Source organism: Heptranchias perlo, chromosome 35, assembly GCF_035084215.1.
Source record: "Heptranchias perlo isolate sHepPer1 chromosome 35, sHepPer1.hap1, whole genome shotgun sequence".
NCBI lineage: Eukaryota > Metazoa > Chordata > Chondrichthyes > Hexanchiformes > Hexanchidae > Heptranchias > Heptranchias perlo.
In genome coordinates, this window is record NC_090359.1 from 16,432,595 (window position 1) to 16,455,484 (window position 22,890).

Consider the following 22,890-nt stretch of genomic DNA (forward strand, 5'->3'; position numbering starts at 1 on the left):
GACGACACCTTCCATCACTTTGCTGATGATTGAGAGTAGACTGATGGGGCAGTAATTGGCCGGATTGGATTTGTCCTGCTTTTTGTGGACAGGACATACCTGGGCAATTTTCCACATTGTCGGGTAGATGCCAGTGTTGAAGTTGTACTGGAACAGCTTGGCTAGAGGCGCAGCTAGTTCTGGAGCACAAGTCTTCAGCACTACAGCTGGGATGATGTCGGGGCCCACAGCCTTTGCTGTATCCAGTGCACTCAGCCGTTTCTTGATATCACGTGGAGTGAATCGAATTGGCCAAAGACTGGCTTCTTTGATGGTGGGGATATCGGGAGGAGGCAGAGATGGATCATCCACTCGGCACTTCTGGCTGAAGATGGTTGCAAACGCTTCAGCCTTGTCTTTTGCACTCACATGCTGGACTCCGCCATCATTGAGGATGGGGATGTTTGCAGAGCCTTCTCCTCCCGTTAGTTGTTTAATTGTCCACCACCATTCACGATTGGATGTGGCAGGACTGCAGAGCTTTGATCTGATCCGTTGGTTGTGGAATCGCTTAGCTCTGTCTATAGCATGTTGCTTCCGCTGTTTAGCATGCATGCAGTCCTGAGTTGTAGCTTCACCAGGTTGGCACCTCATTTTTAGGTACGCCTGGTGCTGCTCCTGGCATGCTCTTCTGCACTCCTCATTGAACCAGGGTTGATCTCCTGGCTTGTTGGTAATGGTAGAGTGAGGAATATGCCGGGCCATGAGGTTACAGATTGTGCTGGAATACAATTCTGCTGCTGCTGATGGCCCACAGCACCTCATGGATGCCCAGTTTTGAGCTGCTAGATCTGTTCTGAATCTATCCCATTTAGCACGGTGGTAGTGCCACACAACACGTTGGATGGTGTCCTCAGTGCGAAGACGGGACTTCATCTCCACGAGGACTGTGCGGTGGTCACTCCAACCAATGCTGTCGTGGACAGATGCATTTGCGACACATAGATTGGTGAAGACGAGGTCAAGTAAGTTTTTCCCTCGTGTTGGTTTGCTCACCACCTGCCGCATGCCCAGTCTAGCAGCTAGGTCCTTCAGGACTCGGCCAGCTCGGTCAGTAGTGGTGCTACCAAGCCACTCTTGGTGATGGACATTGAAGTCCCCCACCCAGAGTACATTTTGTGCCCTTGCTACCCTCAGTGCTTCCTCCAAGAGGTAGCACAGTGGTTATGTTACTGGACTAGTAATCCTAGAGGCTTGGACTAATATTCCGGAGTCATGAGATCAAATCCATGGCAGCTGGAGAATTTAAATTCAATTAATTAAATAAAATTTGAAATCGAAAAAAAACTAGTATTAGTAATGGTGGCCATGAAACTACCGGATTGTCGTAAAAACCCATCTGGTTCACTGATGTCCTTTAGGGAAGGAAACCTGCCGTCCTTACCCGGTCTGGCCTATATGTGACTCCAGACCCACAGCAATGTGGCTGATTCTTAATCACCCTCTGAAATGGCCGAGCAAGTCACTCAATTGTTCAAGATAGGTGGCACACCACCACCTTCTCAAGGGCAACTGGGAAGGGCAATAGATGCTGGCCTTGCCAGCAATGCCCACATCCCAGTTCGTGAGTCGGTAACTGGAGGGCATCAAATTAAGAGAGTTTGGTTTTCTTTTTGATGCAGAGGGTTGTTAGGACAATGGAATGTCCGACCAGAAACAATGAGGGAAGCAGAATTTAAAAGGGAAGTGAATCAATATCTGAAGAAGAAAATCTTGAAAGGCCTTCGATAAGGTACCGCATTGTAGATTCATGACCAAGGTCAGAGCTTGTGGAGTCAGGGGACAGGTAGCAGAATGGATAGCAAGATGATAACAAAACAGAAAACAGAGAGCAGGGGTTAAAGATAGTCACTCAGACTGGGAAAAGGTGGGAGGTGGTGTTCCACAGGGATCGGTGCTGGGAACACTGTTGTTCACCATTTGCATCAACGGTTTGGAGTCGGGAATCGGAAGTACAATTTCAAAATTTGCGGACAACACCAAATTGAGGGATATTGTTAATACTGAAGAGGACTGCGACAAAATACAGGAAGACATTAATAAACTTGCAGAATGGGCGTGTAATCGGCAAATGAATTTCAACATAGATAAGTGTGAGGTGGTACAAATTTAGTAGGAAGAATAAGGAGGCCACATACTTCCTGGATAATAAGAGTCTAAATGGGATAGAGGAGCAAAGTGGGGTCTAGGGGTACAGATACACAAATCAATAAATGTAGTGACTCAGGTTCATAAGGCCATAAAAAAGCAAACAAAGCACTGGGGTTCATTTCTAGAGGAATAGAATTGTAAATCAGGGAAGTTATGTTAAACTTGTATAGAACCTTGGTTGGACCACACTGAGTGCTGTGCACAGTTCTGGTCTCCATGTTACAAAAAGGATGTGGAGGCACTGGAGAAGGTGCAAAAAGATTGACAAGGATGATACCAGAACTGAGAGGTTATAACTATCAGGATAAACTGAACAAGCTGGGGCTCTTTTCTCCAGAAAAGAGAAGGCTGAGGGGTGACCTGATAGAGGTCTTTAAAATTATGAAGGAGTTTGATAGGGTCGACATCGAGATGTTTCCACTCATGGAGGAGTCCAAAACTATGGGCCATGAATATAAGACAGTCACTAATAAATCCAGTAAGGAATTCAGGAGGAACTTATTTACCCAGGGAGTGGTTAGAATGTGGAACTTGCTAACACATGGAGTAATTGAGGCGAATAGCATAGATGCTTTTAAGAGGAAGCTAGATAAGTACATGAGGGAGAAAGGAATAGAAGGATATACAGATAGGGACAGATGAAGAGAGGTGTGAGGAGGCTCGTGTCGAGCATGAACACCAGCTCAGACCAGTTGAGCCCAATGGCCTGTTTCTGTGCTGTAAATTCTATGTAATTCCAAATAGGCTATAAATACGGAGAATAAAAGTGGGCCCAGCACTGACCCCTGGGGTAACCACTTCCAACCCTTCTCCAATCTCAGCAACTCCCTCTGTTTCCAGTCCCCAGACAACTTTCTCCCCACACTGTTCCATTTCCTTTTAAACGGCCCACCTGAACAGACTGAGCATTACCCCGGGGATCCCCCAGTTACCTTCACACCGTTGCTCGCCATGTCCCTGATTACACTTGACATCCTTCACAGTCTCATCGAATTGTCTTGGTGCCTCCCGGCCGTGTGAACATCCAAAGAGGTTTCCAGTCAGCCTCAAGTATTTTCCAGCAAATTGTTCAAATCCGTTGCAGTTTTCCTCAAAACTCCTGGAAGTTCAGGCACGAATTCTCCTGTGGAAGAAAGTCACATCGTGTTACGGGACGGAAGAATTAACGAACCTTCTGAAGTACTCGGTGTCGGCCATGGCTCATTTGTAGCACTCTCTCACCTCGAGAATCATAAAGGTTGCGGGTTAAACCTCCCCTCCAGAGACCTGAGCACAAAATCTAGGCTCACACTCCAGTGCAGTACTGAGGGAGTGCTGCACTGTTGGAGGGGCCGTCTTTTGCACGAGCCATTAAACCAGTCCGGCCCCTCAGGTGGATGTAAAAGATCCCACGACACTATTCGAAGAAGAGCAGGGGAGTTCTCCCCGGTGTCCTGGCCAATATTTAATCCTCCACCAACACCTATAAACAGATTATCTGGTCATTTATCACATTGCTGTTTGTGGGATCTTGCTGTGCACAAAATGGCTGCCCACATGACAACAGTGACCTCATTTCCAAAGCCCCCCATTGGCTGCGAGGTTTTGGGTCGTCCTGAGGATGTGACAGGCGCTGGAGAAATGCAAGTTCCCCCTCCCCGGGGCCGCCCTCCGCTCTAATCCCATTGCCCGTCTCTCGGTCCTGACCCCGGGCTCGGGGACTCTCGGCCGGTCCAGGGCCCTTTAAGAGGGACGCGCCACACTGCGCATGTGCGCCGTTTATTTAAATCAAACCGCGCGATTCAAAGGAAAAGTGACGTCAGTTTCCGTCACAATAAAAACCGTCACAGTCTCATCGAATTGTCTTGGTGCCTCCCGGCCGTGTGAACATCCAGAGAGGTTTCCAGTCAGCCTCAAGTATTTTCCAGCAAATTGTTCAAATCCGTTGCAGTTTTCCTCAAAACTCCTGGAAGTTCAGGCACGAATTCTCCTGTGGAAGAAAGTCACATCGTGTTACGGGACGGAAGAATTAACGAACCTTCTGAAGTACTCGGTGTCGGCCGGTGACTACTCCTCAGAATCAGTTTCTTTCTTGGACACACGAATCTCCATCAAAGACGGGCACCTCAGCACCTCACTCTACCGCAAGCCCACGGACAACCTCACGATGCTCCACTTTTCCAGCTTCCACCCTAACCACGTCAAAGAGGCCATCCCCTATGGACAGGCCCTGCGAATACACAGGGTCTGCTCAGACGAGGAGGAACGCGATGGACACCTACAGACGCTGAAAGACGCCCTAGTAAGAACGGGATATGACGCTCGACTCATCGATCGACAGTTCCGACGGGCCACAGCAAAAAATCGCATAGACCTCCTCAGGAGACTAACACGGGACGCAACCAACAGAGTACCCTTTGTCGTCCAGTACTTCCCCGGAGCGGAGAAACTACGCCATGTTCTCCGCAGCCTTCAACATGTCATCAATAAGGACAAACACCTCGCTATGGCCATCCCCACACCTCCACTACTCGCCTTTAAACAGCCACCCAACCTCAAACAGACCATCGTTCGCAGCAAACTACCTAGCTTTCAAGAGAACAGCGTCCACGACGCCACACAACCCTGCCACGGTAACCTCTGCAAGACATGCCAGATCATCGACACAGATACCACCATCACACGAGAGGACACCACCCACCAGGTGCATGGTTCATACTCCTGTGACTCGGCCAACGTTGTCTACCTCATACGTTGCAGGAAAGGATGCCCCAGAGCATGGTACATTGGCGAGACCATGCAGACGCTGCGACAACGGATGAACGGACACCGCGCAACAATCGCCAAACAGGAGGGTTCCCTCCCAGTCGGGGAACACTTCAGCAGTCATGGACATTCATCCACCGACCTTCGGGTAAGCGTACTCCAAGGCGGCCTTCGAGACACACGACAACGCAAAATCGTCGAGCAGAAATTGATAGCCAAGTTCCGCACCCATGAGGACGGCCTCAACCGGGATCTTGGGTTCATGTCACGCTACACGTTACCCCACCAGCGAACAAATGTTATCTGTTTTTAATATAATGGGTCATTTGCTGGCTCTCTCTGCCTTCCGGATGTTTCTGCCTCTCTCTGTTTTTTTTCTCTGTTTTTTTTCCCTGTTTGTTTTTTTGTTGAATGTGTATTCGGGGGTTCTGCAGGTGACACCTCTCTGTCTGAACACGGTGATTGCCTTGGCAACGGGCAGTTGCAGGGGCAGTCTGTAAACACCATGTATTGTTCTATATGTATAAATGCGGAGGCTTCAAGGAGCTCTTGAAACATTTACCTGAGGAAGGAGGAAGTCTCCGAAAGCTTGTGAATTTAAAATAAAATTGCTGGACTATAACTTGGTGTTGTAAAATTGTTTACAACAATAAAAACCGCTCGTTCTCAACCGAAAAAACGGAAAGTTTGTCTCGCGACACAACAGGAAGCGGCCGCTGATCCGGCGGGTGATGTGCGCATGTGCGAACATTCTCCCAGAGTGCAGCGCGGCCTGTCTCACAGATGGGGCCTTTTCTCCGCCGCTCTGCATTGTGGGAGATTCGGCCGCCATGACAGGCCCGGGTCACCGAGTTCATCCAATCACAGGTGAAGCTTCCCGGATTGGTGGAACCGACAGAGTGCAGGTGGTCTGTGGAGCGAGAGAATCTCTGAGAAGAGGGGCAGCCAATTGGGGAAATCACAGGAGGTGGTGACCGGTCATAAACCCAATCGGTGAATGACGGATTGAACCAAGGAAAGGAATGAAGAAACTCGACTGGGACCTGTGGGAACAGGCGGACTAATAAATTTAACCCGTGTCCAGTTCAGGCCACCACATTACAGGAAAGATGGGATTGCACCAGAGAGGGTCCAGAGGAGATTTACAAGGATGGTCCAGGACTGGAGAATTTTAGCTGTGAGGAAGGATTGGATCGGCTGGAGTTGTTTTCATTGGAACAGAGGAGGCTGAGGGGGGATTTAATTGAGGTGTATAAAATTATTGGGGATCACACAGGCTGCATCACTTCAAGAAGGCAGCGCACCACCACCTTCTCAAGGGCAATAAATGCTGCCCTGGCCAGCAACGCCCACATCCCATAAACAATTTTTTTTGAAAGGTATTAAGGTCCTATTTCCCTCAGCAGAGAGGCCAATAACCAGGGGGCATATATTTCAAGTAATTGGTAGAAGGATTCGAGGGGAACTGGGGATAAATTTTTTCACCCAGAGGGTGGTGTGGGTATGGACCTTACTGGCTGAAAGGGTGGTAGAGGCAGAAACCCACATCACTTTTTAAAAGTACTTGGATGTGCTCTTGAAGTGCCGTCACCTGCAAGGCTGCGGACCAAGACCAAGAGTGCGATTAGGCTGGATAGCTCTTTTTCAGCTGGCACAGACACAATGGGCCGAATAGCCTCCTTCTGTGCTGTAAATTTCTATGATTCTATAACTTCTCGGGTCAAATGTGACATGGCAAAAGATACATGTTTATGGTTCCAAAAAAATCTTTACAGAGAGGGAAGAAACAATGTAGAGTTCTGCCTGAAAGTGTTGTTCAGACAGACTCCATGAATTATTTTAAATGAGAGTAGTATCGGGACCTTGGAACAGAGGAACATTAAATTGGATGAGGGGAGAGGAAAGTCACCTGTTTCTGTCCTGTAAGATCCAAAGCTTCATTGAAAATGAATTCTTGAAGCATTTCTACATGGTATTTTTTTGCAACATTATAAAAATATCCCAAAGTAGTTCTCCTGGTGACCTGGCCAGTGTATGCACTTTGTAAAGTCTCCCTGAAATGTTTACATGTAAATCAGACAACAGTCAGAAGAGGGTAGGATGGACCTACACTACACTTGAATGTATTGTCATCTATTGGGTTTAAAGTTTCCGAACACTATTTATCAATCGTGTGAGGAAGCTGAGAGTGAAAGTGAGGAGGGGCCGTCTGACTGCAGTTTCCACTGGAAGAAAAATCACCTTCAGTGTGTACAGTGAGCAGAAATGAATTGCTATTGTTAAAAGTTCCCACTAACTTATTGTTATTCTACTTTAACAGAACGAGCCTGGATCTCCTGCTATGTTTAAACACTAAACTTCAGTGATGATAGCTCAAGTAAAATATTACCATGATTTGATTTAAATGGAGGAATGGTTTCCACCTGCCAAAGAATGTTGTCTGAAGAGAGGGTGTTTACTGCTAACAGCTCCCATCCTGTTTAATAGACCCCCTGAATGTCTGATTTACCAAAAAGAAAAACCCAGCTCAGTAAAGTTCAACAGTCTCTTATTAATCTGAATATTTTATGAACAAATTTCAGTATTTCACACGGCAAGGGTGTCCCAGACATGGATTGGACCCAATTCACTGTAAAGTTATAAAAACACAGCCAGTTTAGCGACCAGGGAACATAAACTAAAAATTAGAATCAGGACTTTCAGGAGTGAAGTGAAGAGACACTTCTGCACGCAAAGAGTGGGAGAAGTTAGGAACACTCTTCCACAAAGGGCAGTTGATGCTCGCTCAATTGTTAAATCTATTATCTCAGCTTAAAATTTTGTTGTTATGCAAAGAAGGTAAGGGGTATGACGAAGGCAGGTATATGGAGATATGTCACAGATCAACCATGATCTCATTGAATGGTGGACCAGGCTCGAGGGGCTAAATGACCTACTCCTGTTCCTATGACCACCCCTCAAATACAGTGAATGATAAACAATGTAATCTGAAAATAGGACTAACGACTTACAATACAATCCCGAGGGCCTGTCGTGAGGAGAAGCTGAACATAAAGAAACTTCAGTCTTCTCAAAAGACAGGTGAAATTCAAATCCAACAGAGTTAAATCACAACCGCTGGGCTCGCTGTCCCTCGCACTCTCTGTGCCTGTACCCACTGGGCACATCATTGGCCCGTGTACATTAACCTTTACACTGGGCGTTTGAAATCTACCTGGAGTCCCAGCCCCACTAAAGAAGAATCTTTGCACCAGCGGCAGAGATCTTCAATCTTGGAAGAGAGTTCCAAGTCCACTGACTTTCACTCCTATTGGTGTTTGGATAATTAGCTCCAAACAGGAAAGTTTAACTGGAGTTTGGAGCCTGTGTGGGGATTCAACTGATCAATAGCCACAGAGCACCAAGGGAATGATTGGGCCATCAACCAGCTGGCACCAGTACCTCAGGCCAGTCCCACTGTCCCTTCAAAGTTCATTGACTTGTACAATGAGGGCCTGGCAAGCCTTCATCCATTGCTGCAGCCATCTCTGGACTGGATACACTATTACCAGCCATTCCGCCACTACTTATATGGACCCATTAAAACCCATTTCACTAACAGGAGGAACTGTGGAGGAGTGCAGTGTTACTAACAGTATTAAGCACCCATTGCATGCTGATTGGAGCCAGATAATGAAAAATGAGCAACCAGCCATTAGAAGATACAAGTAGTCACTGCTTTATTAGTCATTTGATAACTAGTTGAACTGGGTTTGCTTGTGTTTCCTGTGCAGGAACAAGGCAATCAAAGAAGCAGAGATCAGAGAGACAGCGGTCACTGTCAGGGCCAAAATCAGGACCACCTCAGACGCCACACCTTAAAAAAAAGGAACAAAAAAAACCAATGGTCAGTGAGTGAAGGAAATACGGAGGGAAAATGGAAACTAGCAGTCGGCCAACTCACCACCCGGAGACCTCTCCTGCATCCTTTGCTCAACCTCATTAAGGGGCTCAGTTGCCAGGTCTGTCACATCAGGATCCAGAATGACCAGGGGTCCAAGTGAGGCCTCACCCTCCCACTTCAATTCAGCATCACTCCCTGCAATATCAAACATTCCAGTTAGAGAGGGTAAAGGGTGACCTCCAACAATCAAGAGGATCAATGTCCTACCAGGTCCAAATACAAGATCCCTCCTTCCTCTGGAATCAACGAGGAATTCCCTCGTGGCACTGCACTTGCCAAGATGACAACAGGCACAAACGTCATTGGTCGATTCTTCCAATGGGGTCCAGCTAAACCAGAGAATCCATTTATCAACCAGGTTGTCCATCATCCTTTAATACAACACATCCCAGAGAGAGAGGGAACTTACATATTCTGGAAAGTACAAGCTTTGTTCATGGAATCTCTCCGATCCACTGCAGCAACTTTCAGGTGACAGGTGATGAAAATCTGAGGGACACATTCAATACAAGTTGTTATTTAGTGACCTCCTCCCAACATGGGGAACCCAATGTTTGGCTTCCTCTTACCAAGGAACGGTCATCTCCAAAGAAGCGGAACGCATCCAGGTCAAACTGGAGTTTGTCCAGCTCACGTTCACCTCTTGGCAACACAAAGGTCGAAAAGGAGTCCTCAGCTTTGCTGTCCAGGAGGCAACTGAAGAAAGATTAATAAAAGGGAAAAAAGTGAATTAAGTGAACCGATTAAGACATAACCAGCTGGAGAACACAGAGCTCCTTACCCATGGTAGTCAATGATGTTGTATCTTGGGGTGGAATCCTTGTCTGGGCTCAATGCAGCTGCACAGCTGTCAATGTAGAGCTTCAAGGGCATGTGGTTGGTCATTGAAACAGAGGCCTCAATGTGAATGAGGTCACCCAGGTAGTAGACAGTCGAGGTGCGCTCTGAAAGCCAGTCATCTGAAGTACAAGAGGACAAGGGTTGGAGACAGTGGGTGTAACTCCCAGTGGGAGACAACAGAAAAGCACTCCCCATCCACCCATCACATACCGTTCATAAGACGCAGTGAGAATGACAGAAGCCCTTCTCCAGACTTGGTCGAGCTGAATGGGATCCAGGTGGGCTTGATAGGGTCACTGCTCACATTGCCCTTCCTGGAAGGACAGGAGTGTAATTTCAGGACAACGTCAAAGAACTGCACCTGCTGAAGACCTTATTTGCCACAGAGTAAAGATTCTTACCTAAAATAGTGGCACTCAATGGGAATGACTGCTCCATTAGTTCTCACAATGACAGATCCACGAGCATTTGGGGTGTGGTTCAGGTGGGTGGTGTAGACCAGGAAATCTCCAGCCATCTGAAAGACATCAGGTTAAGGAATGAAGAGCTGGTTTCATTGGACAAAATCTTTTTCTGGTCATTTTCCTGCCCTGTTAAGCAGCAGTTTGAGGGGTTTCAGCTGCTTCTCAATGACACATGATTGAAGCAGCTCCACCATTGGTGGAAGTTGCCTGGAGCAGCCTCTGTTACTCTGCTCGGTCCACCTTCTATTACAGGGGACTTCAGGCCTGCAGTCTGAAACCCTGAAATGATTGGCACTGCCAGATTTGATGAGCATTCTTTCCCAAATAGAATAGAGCTTTCACCTTAAGGGGCTTCAAGTTACCCCTGATATGGAGCACAAAACACAACATCACTTTTAAACCTCATCTGTGTCCATGGAATCAAGGGGATTGGCAGGTATAATAACCAAAAGTGGAGTTCCCCTTTAATACATTGTATCCCAATTATTATTCCACTTGTTTCATCTTTCAAGAGAAGTCTCAACAGGAACTTCCACACTGAACATTCATTGACCACAAGTTGAGGCAGCAGGCCTGAATATCCACAGGAAGGAACGGAAAAGATAAATCAATTGAGGCACAAAAGAACAGAGTGGTTTGGAGAAATGTCGGTGAAGGTTCAAGGTCAATAGAATTGAATCTGAGTTAGAGAGTAGTAATGACCCATTTAAGAAAGATGCAGTCCCTCAGTGACAAGTTGAAGTTCTTTAAAAGTAAAGCTAAGATAGACATGGCAACATAAAGAAGTAGTTTCACACAGGGTGATATTTAACAGTGGGCAAGAATTTATACACAGATTCCATTCAGGGATCTCCTCAGTGGCTGGAGTTTCACCCGATGTTAATGAGTTCAGAGTGGGCAGTAATCCACACAGTGAAATTGGAGCAAGAGTTGAGGAATCACATTACCTGCAATCTGCTGCCACATTCATGGAGCCCATAATCAAAGAGGACAGTGTGGTTCTGAGAGTAGATCCCAGTTGGCTGACAACCTGCTGTCCCCAGGGTCAGGTCAGCAGCTTTAATCAGGTGCCTGGTTCTAAATAAATCCATGTCTACCCTCACCAGCAGGTTCCGCTCTCCACACTGCACTATCACAGTCTGCAGTGAAGACAGACTTCTCCCCTCAGACACACTGAAATGGGAACCAAAGGGAGGGACATGAGGAGGGACTCTCTGGGGCACAGGGGTGGGTTTTACTCTTCTCCATTGAAATCTGTGGCCTCGAAACTGTTGCCAAATATCAGAGCAACAAACGGCTCCAACTAACACCAGCACTGGGAACAAACCTCTCATTACAAAATCCCCCATGATACCAAACAACTCAACTATCACTTCACCCACCAACCAGCACCTTTTATACAAAACCTGCAGTCACCTGACTCCAATTGTCCCAGGATAAACGAGAAAACTCGACGAAACTGGAGTGCATCCTGGATATCCACAGGTCCAGGATGCTTGCGGTCCACGGGGGCGGTCGCTCGGCCTGTCTGCCTCTCTTCCGCGGAATGCTCCGCGCCCGGGTGGCCCTGGAGATGGAGCACGCGGTGTCTGCCGGTACGCTCGAGGCTTTCCGCGACCGGTGGGCACCGCAGGGGCTGGAGTGCATCCTGGACGAGGCGAATAAAGTTTTAATTTGAAAAATTGGTTTTGGTTTCTTTGGGTTTTTAGTTTGTAAGCACACCCCACACCCCCTTCTTATAAAAGGGGGGCCTAATTTGGAAGAAAACAAAAAAAAAAGGATGGACTCTCAACAAAAAAAGAAAAAAAAAGAAAAAAAACCCTTTTTCTCTTATCTTTTCCGTGCCTTCTCGTGGATATTCACCTGTTGCCTTAACTTGCGGTTAAAAAAAAGGAAAAAAAGAAAAAAAAAGAAAAAAAAACAAGAAAAAAAAGAAAAAAAAAACAGAGCGGATTGAGTGTTAGAGAGAGACACCAGCAGAGGGAGGTAGAGAGCGGTGTAACTGAGTTCAGAGATACAGAGAGACACCAGCAGAGGGAGGTAGAGAGCGGTGTAACTGAGTTCAGAGATACAGAGAGACACCAGCAGAGGGAGGTAGAGAGCGGTGTAACTGAGCACAGAGATACAGAGAGACACCAGCAGAGGGAGGTAGAGAGCGGTGTAACTGAGTACAGAGATACAGAGAGACACCAGCAGAGGGAGGTAGAGAGCGGTGTAACTGAGTACAGAGATACAGAGAGACACCAGCAGAGGGAGGTAGAGAGCGGTGTAACTGAGTACAGAGATACACAGAGACACCAGCAGAGGGAGGTAGAGAGCGGTGTAACTGAGTACAGAGATACAGAGAGACACCAGCAGAGGGAGGTAGAGAGCGGTGTAACTGAGTGCAGAGATGCAGAGAGACACCAGCAGAGTGTCCAGGAAACAAACCTTTTATCTGAAGTCTGAGGCGAGATCTAAACTGCACAGATGTAAGGAATCTTACAACACCAGGTTATAGTCCAACATTTTAATTTGAAAATCACAAGCTTTCGGAGATTACCTCCTTCGTCAGGTGAGTGAAGGTTTCTTAGTGTTTTTAGAACCCTTCACTCACCTGACAAAGGAGGTAAGCTCCGAAAGCTTGTGATTTTCAAATAAAACTGTTGGACTATAACCTGGTGTTGCAAGATTCCTTACATTTGTCCACCCCAGTCCATCACCGGCATCTCCACATCATGGCTACGATAAACTGCACAGAGTACAGGAAGCATTACTGTTTTACCTGCCCTGTGAGTGTTTCATTTGACAGTGTAGAGGGAGCTTCATTCTGCAGATAACCCGTGCTGTCCCTTCCCTGGAAGTGTTTGATATCAATGTAGAGGAAGTTTTGCTCTCTATCTAACCCGTGTTGTAACTGCCCTTCTGCAACTGGAAAGTTTCTCCCTTGCTCCATCAAAACACTTCATGATTTTAAACACCTCTATCAAATCTCCCCTTTACGTTCTCTGCTCCAAGGAGAACAGCCCCAGTTTCTCCAGTTTCTCCACATAACTGAAGTCCCTCATTTCTGATACAATTTTAGTAATTCTCTTCTGCACCCTCTCTAAGGCCTTGACATCCTTTCTAAAGTTTCGTGCCCAGAATTGAACACAATACTCCAGCTGAGGCCTAACCACTGTTTTATTAAGGTTTAGTATCAATTCTTTGCTTTTGTATTCAATGCCTCCATTAATAAAGGAAGGGCCCCATTTGCTTTCTTAACAGCCTTCTCAACTTGTCCTGCCACCTTCAAAGATTTGTGTAACTACACCCCCAGGTCTCTCTATTCCTCCACTCCATTTAAAATTGTTCCATTTAGTTTATATTGCCTCTCCTCATTCTTTCTACCAAAATGTATCACTTCACAATTCTCTGCATTAAATTTCATCTGCCCTGTTTCTGCCCATTTCACCAGTCTGTCTATGTCCTCCTGAAGTCTGTTACTATCCTCAACATTGTTAATTACATTTCTGAGTTTCGTGTCATCTCCAAATTTTGAAATTATACCCTGTGCACCCAAGTCGCAGTCATTAATATATATCAAAAAGAGCAGTGGTCCTAATACCGAGCCCTGGGGGACACCACTGTATACTTGCCTCCAGTCTGAAAAACAACCGCTCACCACTACTCTCTGCTTTCTGCTCCTTTGCCAATTTTCTATCCAATCTGCCATTGTCCGTTTAATCCCATGGGCTTCAATTTTGCCAACAAGTCTATTATGTGATACTTTATCCTCCCTTAATCTCTCCCTGCATAGAAACTCCCCGACCCATATTCATGGCCACCCCCTCGACCTTGCCATCTCACGTGGCCTCTCTACTCCCGATCGTGTCAATCATGGATAAGGCCATCTCTGATCACTTCCTTGTATCCCTCTCCACCCACATGGAATCATAGAATCATAGAAAGGTTACAGCACGGAAGGAGGCCATTCGGCCCATCGAGTCCATACCAGCTCTATGCAAGAGCAATCCATGAAGTCCCACTCCCCCAATGCACATCACAGAATGAACTCAGGAATCCCACGCCACTTTCTATGAGCGGTAACAGGCTGCGGTTATGGTGCAGACCGGGACCCAGGGCTGAGGCTGTGGTCATCAGTTACTCTGGGAGTGGCACTGTCTGGTTCATGACTAGCCGGGGGTGAGAGTAACACCTGGGAGTCAGGCAGGTGTTCAGAAGGGTGTGGGTTCCAGCTCCCGTACCAGGACTGGGACACATGATCCAGACTGACTGTGTCGTTCTGAGAGGGAGCTGCATCGTGAGAGGTGCTGTCCTTTGAATGAGGTGTTTAATCGGGATCCCTTCTTTCTGCTCCGAGGTATAAAAGATCCCGTGACAATTTGTGAAGAGCCGTGTCTCGTTCCTTGTCTCACTGAGACTCTCAGTTAATTGGTCTGTTCTCTCCACAGATTCGGCCTGACTCGCTGAGTGTTTCCAGAATATTCTGTGAGTGTTTCACTGAGCCTCGGGTTTTACAGTAAATGATAAAAGGATTGTAGTCAAACACTTGGCCATGAGCTGCTGTGTGACCTGTCGGGACATTGTTGCTTTTAGTGCACTGTCCCTTTAAGAGCTGTGGTCTGCCTCATTTCTCAGTGTGATTGTGGGTCTGACACAGAAGCGAGGGAGGAAGCAGCAGCCACAGCCCGGACTGCAGGCAAATTGCGAGGCTGGGACTAAAAATCTATTGCGCCCACACCGGGAGTCGAACCCGGGCCGCCTGGGTAAAAGCCAGGAATCCTCACCGCTGGACCACATGAGAACTGAAGGGATGATCAGCAGGAAGGGCACTGAGACGACACCCAGAAGGTTTAATGGAGGTTCACGATTCTGACAGGTTTTGATACAGCAAATAAGGAGAAACTGTTTCCAGTGATGGAAGGGTTAATAACCAGAGGACACAGATTTCAGATCAATGGGCAAAAAAGCCACGGGCGGGGGAATGAGGAGAGATTTTTTTACGCAGCGAGTTTTTATGATCGGGAATGCACTGCCTGAAAGGGCGGTGGAAGTGGGTTCAATCGTAACTTTCAAAAGGGAATTGAGTGAATAGTTGACATGAAAATATTTGGAGAGATATGGGGAAAGAGCAGGGGAGTGGGACTAACCCACTTCCTTCTGTGTTCATCCCTGGAAAAAACTCTCCCCCAGGTCACTTACAACAGCACTTTCAAATTCCTAACTGTCCAGCCTTTGGCCCTCCATTCACCACGACATTTCTGCAGCTACCCATCTGCTCGATCAGACCCTCACCTCCATCTTTGATGCCCTTCTCCCCATTAAAACCATTACTCTTCTCTCACCCTGGTCGATCCCCCTGGTACTGCCCTCATTTCCACTCCTGTGAGCCCAAGGGACGCAGACTTGAATATTTATGGTGGACAACTGGTTAACCATTCATCACCAGATCTGGCTGGACCACATAAAGCACTATCGGGTCCTGCTCTCCTCTGACAAAACTGCTCACTATTCCAGGATCATCCTGGAATGTAAAGATAACCCCTGGCTTCTCTTCTCCACTACAAACCATCTTCTTACACTCCCCTCCCCCCATCTTCTTAAACATCTCAATTAGATCACCCCTTAACCTCCAAAACTCAAGGGAATAAAAGTCTCGTCTGGAAGACCTGTCCTCATAATTTAACCCTTTTAGCCCTGATATCATTCTGGTGAATCTGTTCTGCACCCAGTCAAGGCCAATATGTCCCTCCTGGGGTACGGTGTCCAGAACTGAACGCAGTACTCCAGATGTGGTTTAACCAGGGCTTTATGCATCTGCATCATAACTTCCACCCTTTGTATTCCAGCCCCTTGAGATGAAGGCTCACATTCCATTAATTATTTTTTGTACCTGTCCACTAGTTTTTAGTGATTTCTGGAGATGGACCCCTGAACCTCTCTGCCCCTCCATAGTTCCTAGTTTCTCGTCATTTAGAAAATACTCTGATTTATCTTTTTAAGGTTCTAAGTGGATTATATCACACTTCCCCACATTGAACTCCATCTGCCACAGTTTTACCCTCTCATTTAATCATCAATGTCCCTTCACGACTTCCTGCTCCCATCTGCACTATTTACTGCGCCACCTAACTTGCTGGTTTAAGGGTGAAAACTGCCCTCCGCTTCACTGTAAGTGCAAGAGACAACTTTGTAGATGCCGTGTGGTGTTACAGACCGGCTCGTTGGACCTGCTCGTTTCATCTCATCTCATTTTCAGCAAACCGGAATATTCCTGAAATAGAGGATGGTGAATCACAGCTCGAGAAACCGATCCCCTCGACCAATGGGGACTGCGCCTTCCAACAAATAGGCATTGATGGGGCAAGGTGAGTCTGCTGCTCAGAAATAATACAGCACAGATCATCACTCGTGCAAGCTTCACACCCTTCAGTTTGGAAAAGTAAACTGATGGGAGACAGCTGCTGTCGTGAATGGGTTTCCAAAACTCAAATCAAATGGATTTGTCCTGTGTTGTGAATTACTATTTGTCTGATTCAGGTAATCAGAGCAGTGGGGACTGCATTTTGTACATTCCGAATACCAATGCCCTGTCACGTGAGCCTGTCGTTCTATTCCCGTTCCAAGTCCTCTTTTAAATTTCGATGACTTCCCCGAAATTTGCTTGGGGGACTGTTCGAATCGCAGTCCAGCCCTTCCCACTGTCGCATCCTCTAAATCTCCACCCAGGATTTTCACTGGTGCAACTTTCATCAACTTGGGCTACTTTCTAATTTCAAAAGCAAAGTGCTGCGGATTCTGGAAATCTGAACTATAAACAGAAAATGCCGGATACACTCAGCCGGTCAGGCAGCATCTGTGGAGCGAGTTCTGATGAAAGGTCACCGACCTGAAACATTCCCTCTGTTTCTCTCTCCACAGACGCTGTCTGACCTGCTGAGAGTTCGCAACATTTTCTGTTTCTACTTTTAATTTGTTCTTTGTCTCAACTCTGCCGATCCGTTACTCGACCCACTGCGCGGCATCTGGTGGTTCGGATTCAGGGCTCTCACCGCCGCGGTGTGGGTTCGATTCCCGGTCAGGGAAATAATTTTCACAAAACAATTATGAAGTTTATTAACTGAACACATGAAACTGAAGAAACTCTGTGAAAAATGAATAATTGTTGTAATCGCCATTAATGAAGCGATAACGTTCTGCAGACTGACTGACGGAAATACTAACATGGTTACCGAGTGACACGTGGGGAAGTTATTGTGTTTTGCATGTGATGAACTTTTATCCGTTCGCATTTTAAAGACTGTATTTTAAGAGAGTGGTTAAAATGTTCAGTGTTTATGACATCAGGAATGTGGGACAGCCGTTGCGAAATTCAAAAGGAAAAGTCAATTATCGCCCCCTTTTCAGAGGAGCAAATTCCCAAATAATGTTTCCACCCAGGATTGAACTGGGAACTGTTCGTGCATGAGGTGAACATGATAACCACTGCACGACGGAAACCGCTTTTCCGTTTGTAGCATCGTGTGGCTTCTCCGTTAAACAACATCACTTCTGTCCCACACTAAAAGCTCTCAATCCTTCTCTTTCACAAACATTTCACGAATCAAAACTTCACAAGTCACACAGGAAAAACTCTTCATTTCAAAATCATTAAACTCCCGAAGGAGCTGCGGGGACAGACTGAGCAAACCTGCGTTCAGTCGTCAAAGGCGGTGTGTGAAGGGTGTGGGTGTGTTGTCATCCTGAGAGACAGCGACAGGCCCGTGACACAGAGCGAAGGCAGGAACTGAGAAATGTGGCCATTCAGGTCCATAAATAGGCAGACACTTCGTCCCAGTCATTCATTCCGACACACGGTCCGGTAGTTAGTCAGTCAGTCGGGTCGGGAGGCCTGCAGACAGCAAACAAAGAGCCAGAGAATGAAGCAGAGACTCAATCAGACGGATAGACCGGGAGACAGACAGACAGACAGTGAAGCGGGCAGGGACTCAGCCCTGTAGATAAGCAGACTGTATCCTTTGCCTTTGACCCTGATTTGTCAGTAATAATTTAAAACCGCTTCTGGTTCGGTCCCTTCCTTTAATCCTGTACAGCAGCAGTGACAAAAACTTTGTGGATTTGAGGGTTGAGCCGAATCCGAGTCAGTTCCCGGTCCCCGGGAGAAATCCCCCAATTCCTGGGCACTTTGTATCAATCAGCAGTTAGCAGCAAAAAGTGTTATGAATGGGAGTAGTGGGACTGAGAAATATTTAAACAGCCGACACCCTGTAAAACAGAGCTCCAAGTATCGGTTTAAATAAAGTTCTGAACTGACAGAGCGGAGGGCAGATGAGGATTGAATTAAATCCCAATTCACTGAATCTAAACAAGGTTTAAAGAAGTGAATCTGTCCGGAGTGGGATTCCTGGGCCTGTGTGTGAGCTGGACCTGGATCGGTCCCGTTCAGTAAAGAGAGACCGGCAGGCGGCTCCCAGACACGGCTCAGGCCGGGACCGGCAGCTCTCGGCCGGCAGCGGCTGGATTAGAGAGCGGGGATCCTGAGCTGTTGTTGAGGCGGTCTGGCTGCTGCTGCTTCCGCCTCTCGCCCTCCGAGAGTCCCGGCGGCGGTCGGTACCGATCTCCCTCCTCTGGATCCGGATCCACCTCCTGTCGCAACTGACAGCGTCTGATTCCCGATCAGAAAGCTGCGAGTTCGAATCAGGTCGGGATCACAGCATTTTCACAGTGGCTCAGGGTCCTGGAACTGGTTTTATATCAGTGTTTGAGGGATGGGCTGTTCAGGTTTTATGCTATAATAATGATCAGAATTAAGTTTGATGCTTAAAATACTTTTTTTTCTGTTACTTACTATTTACACACTCATCAGTTTCAGACAGAAACGGGTAAGAATGTTTCAGGGATGTGATGTGCAGCCTCATCTCCCATCCTTTAAGTCCAAGGTCGCAGACTTGAAAATTTATGGCGGACAACTGGTTCAGCCATTCATCGCCAGATCTGGCGGGAACACTTAAAACACCATCAGGTCCTGCTCTCTGCCAAAACTGCTCAATATTCCAGGATCATCCTGGAATGTAAAGATAACCCCGGCTTCTCTTCACTGCAAACCGGTTTCTTAAACCCCTCTCCCCTGCCCCTCCACCCTCACCTCCAACAACAAGTGGGAGGAGCTCATGGATTTCTTTGTCACTAATACTGAGACCATCCGTTCAGCTGCCTCTGCCGTTTCCCTCCCTTCCCCCACCCACAAGCTAAACTTCCCCTAAGGTTCCCCCTGCCCCAGCGCTGAACTTACATCTTTCTCTAGTTTCTCTCCTATCTCCCCTCTTGCCCTCTCTGAGCTCATCTTGACCATGAGACCCACCCCCTACTCCTTCGACCCTATTCACACCAAACTACTGACCACCCAACTTCCCTTCCTGGCCACCATGTTAGCCCAATATTGTTAACGATTCCCTCTCCTCAGGTACTGTCCCCCTTCCCTTCAAATCTGGCGTCATCACACCCTCCTCAAAAAACTCACCCTTGACCTCTCGGTCCTTGCAAACTACTGCCCCCATCTCCAACCGAGTTGAAAAGTGGGATCATTATATCAAATCGAGAGACTTTTCACCTCCCCCTCCAAATATTCAAACCACCGTTCAGGAGGAGAACCCCTCTGCTCACTGACCTACATTGGTTCCCAGTCCACCAACATCTCAAATTTTAAATTCTCATCCTCGTGTTCAAATCCCTCCATGACCTCGCCCCTCCCTATCTCTGTAACCTCCTCCACCCCTACAACCCTCCGAGATCTCTGAGCTCCTCCAATTCAGGCCTCTTGCGCATCCACGATTTTCATCGCTCCACCATTGGCGGCCGTGCCTTCAACCGATAGGGCCCAAAGCTCTGGATTTCCCTCCCGAAACCTCCCCGCCTCTCTACCTCTCTCTCCTCCCTTAAGATGCTCCTTAAACGCTCTCTACTTGCTTAAAAACTGTTTAATCTTCAACCTTTTCCAGTTCTGACGAAGGGTCATCGACCTGAAACGTTAACTCTGTTTCTCTCTCCACAGACGCTGCCTGACTTGCTGATTATTTACAGCATTTTCTGTTTTTATTTCAGCTTTCCAGCATCCGCAGTATTTTACTTCTAATATCTCCTTCTGTGGCTCGGGGTCAAATATTGTTTAAAAAAGCTCCTGTGAAGCGCCTTGGGACGTTTTGCTACCTTAAAGGCGCTATTGATATAGTTCGGGCAGATCGCTTACCACTGACATGTGGCGCCGTGATCGTATAGTGGTTGGTACTCTGCGTTGTGGCCGCAGCAACCTCGGTTCGAATCCGAGTCACGGCATAGTGTGCGCTGCTTCTTTTATTCTCTCCCGCGCTTGCAAATATAATGCAACAATCGATCAATCCTTAATACGTGAAAAAAAAAATTTGGTGGCGACAACCTATTTATTCCATCAAATCCCAGCACTCTCACATGCCTGTACTTGATGTTCCACAGTTCAAACCCGCCTCTTTTCCCAGCTTTTTCTTCCTTCCACAATCAATAGGCCGCCTTTACTTTCCTCCTTCCATTTCATGGACACTTTCCTGCTCCATTGCCGACTCTAACATTCACTTTCATGATCTCACGCCTTTAAGTTTGTTCTGCTCCGACCGCTGTTTCTATTGGGCACATGTCCCATTCACACCAATGTTCATTTGTGCCTTGAAACCAGTCGATACATTTCGATCTGCGTGACCGCTCGACAGACAAACACGACGAAAGCAGGGCTGGTCTCTGGAAAGACAGCCGCCCGATTGTTCACGAAATTTACTTGGGGAATCTTGTGATCCAGGGGATGGTAACTGAAGAACTGGTTTTTGTTTTGATGCTTGTTGGCTCTTTTCTCTCAGCAGTTGATGTGCGTGAGCGACGGGCAGCGCCACAGAGCTGCGAATGGCGGTTCAAAGGTTCACATTTGGCAAGTTGGGGCGGTGCAGTAAGATCGGAAGTGTTCCGCCTTGATCTTAATAGTTCTGTTGAAACATGCGATTGAATCGAGTAGAGGATTAATGTAAAGAGCGCCTGTGGGGAAAAAGGAACGATTACAGGCCATGAGTGAAAGGTCTTTCAAATTCTCGTGGCGCAGGACGCTGTGTGTGGAAACGGCAGATTTTAAAACGCGTGTGTTGGAAAGTAAAGTGCGATCTTGTGTGTGAGAAGAGCACAAGAAAGTTGTGCTTGAAGCTGCGCCCTTGAGGCAAGTTGCAGGTTGTCAGGAAAACTGCTATAGTGAAAGCTCAAAAATAAACCCAGAAACTGCTGGTAACACTCAGCAGGTCAGGTAGTATCTGTGGGGAGATACTCAAGTATTTATCCAATTCTCCTTTTAAAGTTACGATTGAATCGAGCTCCACCATCCTTTAAGGCAGTGCGTTCCAGATCATAATAATTCGCTGTGTAAAAAAAATCTCCTTATTTCTCTTCTCGTTCTTTTTCCAATTATCTTAAATCTGCGTCCGTTGGTTGACGACCCTCCAGCCAATGGGTGAAGTTTCTCCTTATTTACTCGATCAAAACCCCTCTTAATTTTGAACACGTGGGTTACTTCTACCCTTAACCTTCATTGCTCGAAGCAGAACAATCCCAGGTTCTCGAGTCTCTCCACACAACTAAACCCCATCCCTGGTATAATTCTGGTAAATCTCCTCTCCATCCTCTCCAAGACCTTGACCTCCTTAATAAATTATAGTGCCCAGAATTGGACACAATACTTCAGATGAGGCCTGAACAATGATTTATAAACGTTTAACATAACTTCCTTGCTTTTGTGCTCTATTTCTCTATTATTAAGCCAAGGAACTGGATGCTGTTTTAACGGCTTCACCAACTTGTGCTGCCACATTCAATGATGTTGCTGAAAACTGTCGAAACTTAACACTATACAAATGCATTAACACCCAAACAAGAAGTAGAATGAGAAACTTTATTGAACCCCAACTTGTATACAAGTGGAAGTGCACCTCATACAATGGTTGAGGGTGCAACTTCGCCGAGTCAATGAAGCAGCTCATGTTTATACAATTCATTCGGCAACGCCCACCTGTTGCAGAATATGGGCGTACACGTACATTCTTTATTGGCTCAGGTAGTTGGTCAATCAAGTAGTGAGCCAGCCCCCGAACATCCAGAGCCATCACGGAGGCCTGAGCAGATGTCAGCTCTTTTCTTTCTCTCTGCATTCCTGTTCCTTGTTATCAGTAAGGCTGGAGCCAGTCTCAAGGCTTCATGGCCATTCATCAGCTCTATTATTATTATATTCTGTCCTTATCTCAAGGAAGGCCAGGCTGTGCTAGGCTTAATTATCAACACACCAAGGCTCAAACGCAATTACACAATTGTGCTTACTTTGTGTTTGTGGCTAATCCTATCATGTGAGTTAATAAAGAGTTAATATGGTCAAGTATCCCGTCATGCACTTCCACAAAATTCCCAGTAACACATTGGGTGAGAACGGATAACACAGCACGGGCCAGGATGGCGGAGAGAGACAGAGACGCCTGTTGTGATCTGTAACTTTTTATAAACACTTCAGCTTATTTCACTCCGTGTCCAACACCGTGCGATCTCACCTGGTGTGTCAGCTTTCTGTGTTTATACAGAGTGTAATATATTGAATTGTCTCTTGGATCACACGGGGTGGTAGACGGGGTCTGTGTGCGGAGGGTTTGGGGGGTGAGCTCTGATTCCCGTCCT

General features: G+C 46.9%; 1 protein-coding gene and 1 non-coding gene across 2 annotated transcripts; both read right to left on the reverse strand.

Annotated features, from left to right (window-relative positions):
* Nucleotides 1–8,629: 8,629 nt before the first annotated feature.
* Nucleotides 8,630–9,832, reverse strand: LOC137302370 (zona pellucida sperm-binding protein 3-like). Its single transcript, XM_067972002.1, has 6 exons — nt 9,660–9,832; nt 9,448–9,574; nt 9,288–9,367; nt 9,086–9,207; nt 8,879–9,013; nt 8,630–8,791 (listed from the first exon to the last, which is right to left on the reverse strand). The coding sequence occupies exons 1-6, from the start codon at nt 9,761–9,763 to the stop codon at nt 8,673–8,675; spliced, it is 687 nt and encodes a 228-aa protein (XP_067828103.1). The 5' UTR covers nt 9,764–9,832; the 3' UTR covers nt 8,630–8,672.
* Nucleotides 9,833–14,896: 5,064 nt separating this feature from the next.
* On the reverse strand, nt 14,897–14,968 carry trnak-uuu (transfer RNA lysine (anticodon UUU)). Its single transcript has one exon. It is a non-coding gene; the product is annotated as a tRNA-Lys (tRNA).
* Nucleotides 14,969–22,890: the final 7,922 nt, after the last annotated feature.